The sequence below is a fragment of the Merops nubicus genome, unplaced genomic scaffold (assembly GCF_000691845.1).
Source record: "Merops nubicus isolate BGI_N331 unplaced genomic scaffold, ASM69184v1 scaffold519, whole genome shotgun sequence".
In the NCBI taxonomy this organism is placed as follows: domain Eukaryota; kingdom Metazoa; phylum Chordata; class Aves; order Coraciiformes; family Meropidae; genus Merops; species Merops nubicus.
In genome coordinates, this window is record NW_008629933.1 from 1 (window position 1) to 8622 (window position 8622).

The 8622-nt window shown below is 47.1% G+C and overlaps 1 protein-coding gene across 1 annotated transcript; it reads right to left on the bottom strand.

Annotated features, from left to right (window-relative positions):
- Nucleotides 1–3: 3 nt before the first annotated feature.
- On the bottom strand, nucleotides 4–8327 carry LOC103779454 (C-Jun-amino-terminal kinase-interacting protein 3-like; the record flags this gene model as incomplete). Its single annotated transcript, XM_008947080.1, has 9 exons — nucleotides 4–107; nucleotides 233–404; nucleotides 1173–1321; nucleotides 4834–4901; nucleotides 5435–5515; nucleotides 5790–5912; nucleotides 6689–6875; nucleotides 7497–7682; nucleotides 8125–8327. Coding segments are annotated over 9 exons (1273 nt in total), but the record flags the coding sequence as incomplete, so codon positions are not given.
- Between the last annotated feature and the right edge of the window lie 295 nt (nucleotides 8328–8622).

The window sequence follows — 8622 nt, forward strand, 5'->3', positions numbered from 1 at the left end:
CAGTGGGATGGAGATGACGACGCCGTTCCCCGTCCCCACCCAGAGGCGGTTGCCAGCAATGAGCAGGGCTGTGATCCTCACGAAGGAGAAGCCAAGCTTCCCAGTGCCTGCAGAGCACGCCAGAGAAGCGGAGAGTCAGTCACGACACTGGACACGGCCTGCTCAGGAGTTTTGATTTCTCTCTGTCCTCAGGAAGCAACAGACCATTTCCTGACAGTCCCTACTGCCTCACCTAGCATCTTGCTGACGTAAGGCTCAATGTCGACGTCTTGCAGATGTTGATGGCTGTGGGCATGGTAAAGCCTCAGCGTGGAGTCCAGGCGGATGGACACCCACACTCCATCCCCAATCCATGCCAGCTGCCGCACCTGACTCTCCCGCCGAGGGTGGGCGTCAAAGGATTTCTGAAATGCCAATGTGAGTTCACAACAGCTCTGCCATTATCTACATGTTTACTCCATTTTCCTCAACTCAGATCACTTGTTTGGGTTTCAAAGCTCTTGGAGAAACTCTGTTATTGCCAGCCGACCTCAGAAGTTGTGGCCTTTGCAGACCACTTCAGGAGCAAGAACAGTTAGAAAACAAAAGCTTTCAATGTGCTTGGCAGAAAAGGAAAACACACAGACCCCAGTACAAATTCCAAAGATCAAACTGCTGGCTCACTGATCTGAACTTCAGGTTCAGCACTTCTTCTCCTTTTGATTAGAATTATTGCAAGCACTTTCAAATATATTTGTACCAACATCACTGTATTGGACTTGGGCCAGAAGGCTCTAAACATCGATTTTTTTCTTAGGTAAGTGGGATCTCTGGGGCTTGCTAACTGTCCTCCTCCTCTGCACCACAGTGCCTGCAGAGGGAGAAGTCTTAGACCGTACATGAAGGGCAGCTGTAAAGCAGGCATACAGTACCTGGCCTCATTGACTCACCAGTAAAGCTAAAGAAAGTGCTCAGTTTAGACTTGTTTAAAGATTTATATTCTGCAAAGGGAGGAAGGAGTAAATATCCCCCTGGCAGATGGGGTCATAACATGACCCAGGTGGACATTTTAGGTCCTACAGTCAGCAGTGAGACTACAAAGGTTCTGTGTTTCCATACACTGCTGCAGAAAACAGCCATAGGAATAAACCCAGCGCAGGCGTGTGCATGCCTGCACACACGTTTGCTCTTACCTCAATCTGCATTGTCTTAGGTTGGATAACATGGATTTTGTTCTTGTACCCACACCAGACTCTATCATACACAACAGCCATGCAGCGGATGGAATGGTGAGTGTGCCCGAGGTCCATTAGGTGGTAATTACTGAGATCCCACTGACCATCTAAGATGAAAGAAAAGGTGGAAAGATGCATCTCCTTCATAAAGTACCAGGTTACAATAGAAACATCGACCTTTGCAGGTATATTTAGAGACACAGGCTTAGCTAATGCTCAGATGCTCATTTTGATTATCTCTGTGAACTTCCCATGAAGTTCAGTGAAGTTCCCAATCCTACATCAGACACAGCGTTACACTTATGAAACACATGACAATGAAGTTTAGTTTGGTGGCCTGAAAATTCTCCAAATCAAGCTAATTCAAGTATCCTTTTATTGTAATGAAGTGAACAGGCTTCTCTAACAAGTACAACAAAAGCAGTAGGGGAAGAAAAAAGCCTAACGAGAGCATGTGGAAGCTTGAAAGGACATGGACCATACAGTCCTTTTGGTGAGGCTTCCTCATTCCACAGATGGACAACATCATTTCCCCAGAGTGTCAAATCCAGGATAAGGAACCAATCTCTTTTCTCTCACTCATGTTTTCTAACTAACCAGGGAAATACTGCTTCCTTCACAGACAGGTGGCCTCCAATTTTTTTTGTATTTCTGATGGGAATAATTTGTATGTGTCAATGGTCAGGACTGAACTCATGACAAACACTGAATCAAAATTTAGATTACACAAACCCAGAAAAGTCCACATTTCAGCTTGCTGGAAAAACTGCTACTCAATGAATAACTAAGTTCTTAATATGCAAACATTAGTCACAGAAAATTCCCATAGGCTGTCAGGTATGAATACAGCTCAGGAACTGCTCAAGTCATAAGGGAACAAAACCTACAACAGTGAAGAGGACAAGATACACAGAATTTGAAAAAAGTATCTTGAAGTGACAAGATTAAGGCACATCAGACTACTCAGACATCTCTTTTTCACAACAAGAAAAACCAACTGAGTGTAATGCAAAGGCTGCCTCTGCTTGGGATTTCCAGAATGCCAGAGAATCCCAGCTCTGCCTGATGCAATGATCAATTTCAAGACTTAGGCAGAGTCCAGCTTCGCTCTTCTGTCTCTCTTCTTTTGACCTCTTCAAAGACCTACTTGGAGGAATCCCACAGATTAGGACTCCAGAGGGTAGGAGGTCCTGAGAGAGCTGGTTAATATTCAAGCACCACTTCCTCCAAGCTCAATATTGGTGCATTCCTGTAAGTTAAAAAACAAAAGTAGAGGAGGCAAGGGACCTGCATGGATGAAAAGGATACTTCTGGAAAAACTCAAATGGAAAAAGGAAGTGGACAGTATGTGGCAAAAGGGACTGGTCACTTGGGAGGAATACAGGAACCTTGACAGAGTATGTAGGGGTGCAGTGAGGAAGGCTAAGGCCCTCCTGGAATTAAATCTGGTAAATAATGTAAAAGACAACAAGAAGGGCTTCTTCAAGGACTCCAGTAGCAAAAGTAAGCCAAGGGAAAATGTGGGCCTGCCAATGAATGAGATGGGAGCCCTGGTGATGGAGAATATAGAGAAGGCAGAGTTACTGAATGTCTTCTCTGCTTCAGTCTTAGCCTCTGCTAAGGCCAGCCCTCAGGAATCCCAGTCCCTGGGGGTAAGATAGAAAGTCTGGAAGAAGGAAGACTCTTCCTTGGTCATGGAGGATTGGGTTAGGCCAACTGAACACCCACAAATCCATGGGCCCTGATGGGATCTATCTACAAGTGCTGAGAGAGCTGGCTGATGTTGCTAAGCCAATCTCCATCACCTCTGAAGGTCATGGAGAATGGGAGAGGTGTCTGAGGACTGGAGGAAAGACAATGTCACTCCAGTCTTCAAAAAGAACAAGAAGGATAGCCCAGGAAATTCCAGGCCAGTGAGCCTCACCTCCATCCACCCCTGGAAAGGTGATGAAACAGGTCATTCTGGAGGTCATCTTTAAGCATGTGGAAGAAAAGAAGGCTATTGGGACTAGTCAGCATGGATTCACCAAGGGGAAATCAAGCTCAACTACTCTGATAGCCTTCTGTGATGGTGTGACGAGCTGGTAGATGAGGGAAGAGTGGATGCTGCCTACCATGACTTCAACAAGGCTTTTGACACTGTCTCACTCACAGGCAAGCTCAGGAAGTGTGGGATAGATGAGCAGACAGTGAGCTGGAACAAAAACAGGCTGAGCAACAGTGCTCGAAGGGTTGTGATCAGTAGTGCAGAGTCTAGTTGGAGGCCTATAGCTCGTGGTGTTCCCCAGGGTCAGTACTGGGTCCAGTGTTGTTCAACATATTCATCAACGACCTAGATGAAAGGATGGAGTGGACCCTCAGCCAGTTTGCTGACACAAAACCAGGAGGAGTGGCTGACACACCAGAGCTGTACTGCCATTCAGGGAATCCTGGACAGGCTGGAAAGTCGGGCAGAGAGGAACCTCACCAAGTTCAACAAGGGCAAGTGTAGGGTCCTGTACCTGGGGAGGAAGAACCCCATGTCTCCGTAGGGGTGAAGGGTTGACGTGCTGGAAAGCAACTCTGAAGAGAAGGACCTGGGAGTCCTGGTGGACAAGTTAACCATGAGCAAGCAGTGTGTTCTTGTTCCCAAGAAGGCCAATGGTATCGCTGGGGTGCATTAAGAAGAGTGTGACCAGCAGGTCAAGGGAGATTCTCCTCCCCCTCTACTCTGCTCTGGTGACACCATATCTGTAGTACTGTGTCCAGTTCTGGGCTCCCCAGTTCAAGAGAGACAACTGGAGAAAGTCCACTGGGGGCTATGAAGATGCCGAGGGGACTGGAGTATCTCTGTGATAAGGAAAGGCTGAGAGCCCTGGGGCTGTTTAGCCTGGAGAAGACTGAGACAGGATCTGATTAATGCTCATCAATATCTAAAGGCTGAGTGTCAAGAGGGTGGGGCCAGACTCTTCCCAGTGGTGCCCAGTGATAGGTCAAGAGGCAGCTGGCACAAACTAGAACACCTAAATGTAGAAAAAACCTTCTTTCCTGTGGAGGTGCCAGAGTCCTGGAACAAGCTGCCCAAAGAGGTGGTGGAGTCACCTTCTCTGGAGACTTTCAAAACTCGCCTGGATGTGTTCTTGGGCAACCTGCTTGGGTGCCCCTGCTGGAGCTGGAGGGCGCACCAGGTGATCTCTAGAGGTCCCTTCCAACCCCTACCACGCTGTGACTCTTTGGGAAGCAGCAGGCCTATTTCCAGCTGCCAAGACAATCTGCTCAGGTAGAGCCTGAGCCGTGTGGAGCTCCCTGTGCGATCTCTGAGCGCAGGAACACCAATACGCCCCACACGCCTTAAACTTGCCAAGTGTGCCTCAAACAAGTGCACAGCATATGTATTCCTCCAAGTGTTGCATTCACTATGCATGACACATGGCTTTGTTTAGAAAAGGTCAGGAAATGGTGCTGAAGTATGCTATGAATGATTTAGCATAAGGACTACATGTGTACAACAGTGATGCCTTTTACCCAGGCCTTTGTATGCTGGCAACCCAGCACCTTTTCTTCTCAACTCTGAATAGCCCTTAATCCATTGCTGCACTTTCAGCCAAGTTTGATTTTCTCTTAGAACATTCATTCTTACCTTCTCCCCGGTGGAATATGGCTAGTGTTCCATCTGCCAGAGCCACGAGAACCCTCCCTTTCACATGCCTGAAATCACAGGAAAGCAAACACAAAACGTCTGCTGAATTGAGGGACTAACAAAGCCTTTGTGACATCCATGCACACCATCTTTATGTTCTCTGTAATTCCCATTCAGATTAGCACTCGCAGGAACATCCTGCAAGGGCCAAGGATCATACCTCTGACCTTTGTGGCAGTATGATCATCCATGAATTTTCCCTTAAATTCTCCTTCACACTACGAACTTCACCAATTTCAACAAATTCAACTGAATTTACACCCCAGTGAAATTTTGCCTTTTTCCTCCCCATTTATTTCCTCCTGATACTGCCCATCTCGCTTAGTACCTTATTCACTAGATTGGGTCACATCTGCAGGTGGGCAGGAAAATGGCTCAGTGTGATGCTTTCCAATAACAAACACCCTTGGGAAACTTTCCTCACAAACCACTTAGAAGAAAGCAAAGAAAAAGATGACTGACAAAGAGCTGCTACCCGTATCTAAAATATTGGTGAGGCACTGAACCTTCTCCTTCAGTGTCCCCTGGCATGCACACTTACACTAGGCTCAGAACAGAGTCCTTCAGCTTTATCGAGTGCAGACACTTCTTCCAGTTGGATACAGCCGAGTGCACATAAAGCCTGTGAGAAAAGACAAACTGAGGAAGCCCAACAGCAAGGCCCCCACCTTCAGCCTGACCAGGCTTGAGTTTTTAATTCTGGTAGCAAAGGTGAAGGTTGGGTAAGAAAATGAGGTTAAAACTCTGTGCCTATGATGAGCTGAGGGCTCAAAGCATCAATGAGCAATGAAAACCTGCTACAGAAACCAGAAGTGAACAAACAGTGTGTGGACATGAGAAGCGGAGCCCAGAGAACAGAGGTGACAGAGAGATCTGCCAGCCCAAGGGGAACATACCATCCATTCTGTGCTCCCAGCCACATGGTGGGGGCAGCGCTGGTGCAAGTTCCAGCAGCATCCCCATTCAACTCCTGGTCTGGCAGTGTTGTGCTTGACTCTGTCTTCAGCTGCCCATTCTCCCTGAAGACGCAAAAGAACTTTGTTAGTGGCTTTAGTAGCAGCAACACTCAGAACACCCACCCACACCCACAATCTGGCATTGCCAAGCAGATAAAGGCCCCTACATACACAACTGCTCCCTTCGCTTCAGTGTTTTTTAATTGCTTGACTCCTAAATCCATTATTTGCAAAACTTCCTTTTTTCCCAGCCATACAAGCAGCAAATACTTCAAATCTATAGCACTTAACTTAGTGCTTGGCAGTGTTATTATATAAGCAGTATTTTCTCTGTTCATTTACAATTTCAACAGAAACAGCTTAGAAAAACTTGGTCACTTAGGAACAATTTCTATCCAAGATTTCCACCTTGCTCCTAAGGCCATCCCATCATACTCATTTGTCTCAAGAATTGCTGGGTGGTCAATATGCTTTCTTCATGATCTTTATTGCACACTAGAGTTACAACTAGAATAAATCAACTATCATTTTTACACACAAATCAATACGCTCCTTCAGTAAGAACATTAATTATACATGCACTTTGGAAGAACTGTCTGAACAGCAGGTCTGAATTCATACTGAGAGATCAAATATTTGCACTTAAACAGCTGACAGTCTGCTGCAGGCTGAACCATGTTTATTTTCATTCATTTCTTTCTCTCCCTATCATCCCATCTCTAATTTGGGCACAAAACTGAAAAAAAGTTATCATAAGGTCAAGCTGGTTCTCACAGCAAAAAGCATGAAAACAGAGCTGAAAATTAACTGAATTGGCACTCTGGCCACAGACAGCCTACCCGTTCTGCCTAAGAGGAGCCTGTGCAGGGACTGGATCTGTGAACACATGCTCTGTGAGGGGCCCAGGCTGGGCCTCAGCAGGCTCTGCCTCACTGGTACCGTTCTCTGGTACCTCCATAGCTTCTGTTGCCTCCTCTGTAGACTGGGACTGGTTGATCTTCCCATTGCAAACAGCAGCCACCTCACCTGGAAGACAAAGAACAGTGTGAGAAATACTGGTTATAAAGCTGGTTAAGAGCTATGCAGAAATCAGACTGCCAGTTTTTAAATTTGTCCTTCCTTGCCAAATTCAATCAAGTCCTGAGCCTGCGCTACAGACTGCAGCTCGTCCAGTATTTTCTGCTTGGATGGGGAACAGAGGCTTTTGTAAAGTGAGGCAGAATCTGTGACTAGCAACACATCAGAAGCTCTCCAGGGCTGCCCACTGCAGTATGGATGCAGCAAGGGCATCATTATGGTTTTCATATGGACTTTCATTAACTGACTTCCTAAGAAGGCAGGGTTCAGAGGAGAAAGCAATGAGAACAGAAGCAATTGTAGCAGGGCAAACATATCACCTGTCCAAAATGCTCTGCTGTGTGACCTCCACAACCGGGCTGCAGGACCTGGACCACGCAGAGAGGAAAGGAGGGTGCTAAAGAGGAACGTACCAAAACAGCCTTTGATATTTCTGTACAAAATTAAGAAACTTCTTGAGGCCTCTGAAGTAGTTAACTCAGGGATAGGAAGATGCAGCTGTAAGACCATAAGCTCCTATGGGACTAGCTGTAATTGGACTGCCCTTAGGTGTGATGTCCCAGAACTCACTCTGTCCCTTGTCCAGCACAGGCGTGTCCCCGCGCGAGGAGCAGTTGCTTCGCGGCACGTTGCAGCGGGTCGCACAGCCCACCAGAGTGATCCCTGCCAAGACACCATCTGTTCCAGACGACTCCTCGGGATTTACATCTCCCTCCAGGAAGATCTCGCCTGGAGGATAATCACTCTCACTGGCCGCTGGAGGGCAAAGAACAGATTCTCCCATAAATCTAGCTGCCACTGCTCATTTAAATGACTCCTGAAGTAGTCATATGGATGGAAGATGCTGACCCTAGGGAGGCACCACAGCATCAGTCAACATCATGGTGAATCCCCTCATCCCTAGTGTCAACATCCAGGCCAGCGACAGAGCCCTCCCAAACCCAGGCAAGACTCACTCTTGCTCCCAAGAACCATCCTTTATGTGCCAAAGGAACCACTTACTGAGCGTTCAACAGTAAGGGACCTCCACAGAAAAGTCCTACAAGAAGGCAAGATCTGAGTTAACGGTTCTGAGGGACAGCTACAGAATGCAGCAGGGTCCAAGGGTTAGTTCTGAAGTTAGGATGCTGCATTGGTCACTCCTCAGTGGAGCAGGTGATCCTGTGCAGATCACAGACAGCGCCTGGGCCCCACTTACCAGGGATACTGGAGATGCAGAGCACATGAGCATTGCAGACAGTGAACTGGTCCACCACTGTGCCAGGCTGATTGGCATCAATAATCACAACTTTACTCGTTGAGAGCGTACTGGTGAGGATCCAGACGCGACTGGATGTGGCGTCCATTTCATGGAGCTCCTTTGCCTTCAGGAGAGCAAGCACATGGGCAGAATCAGTGCTCCTCTCAGATCAGGCTGAGCACATTAATGCTTGCCAACATTTACACAGGCAAAGACCACAACGCTGGCTTCAGAGACCAAATCTCTTCCTAGCTGGTGCAAATAAACAATGGGAGCTATGCAAATTTTGTTCACATAGCTGCACCAGTATCTGGAACGCTGGCCAAAGAGCCCATCTGGCTCCTCAGGACAAGAGGAATTTGGCTACTAATTTATCTTCTGAGAAGTCTGCCCAGTGTAGCAGAAGATAAACACAATCACTATTAGAATACCATAGAGCTGCACTGGACTCGACTT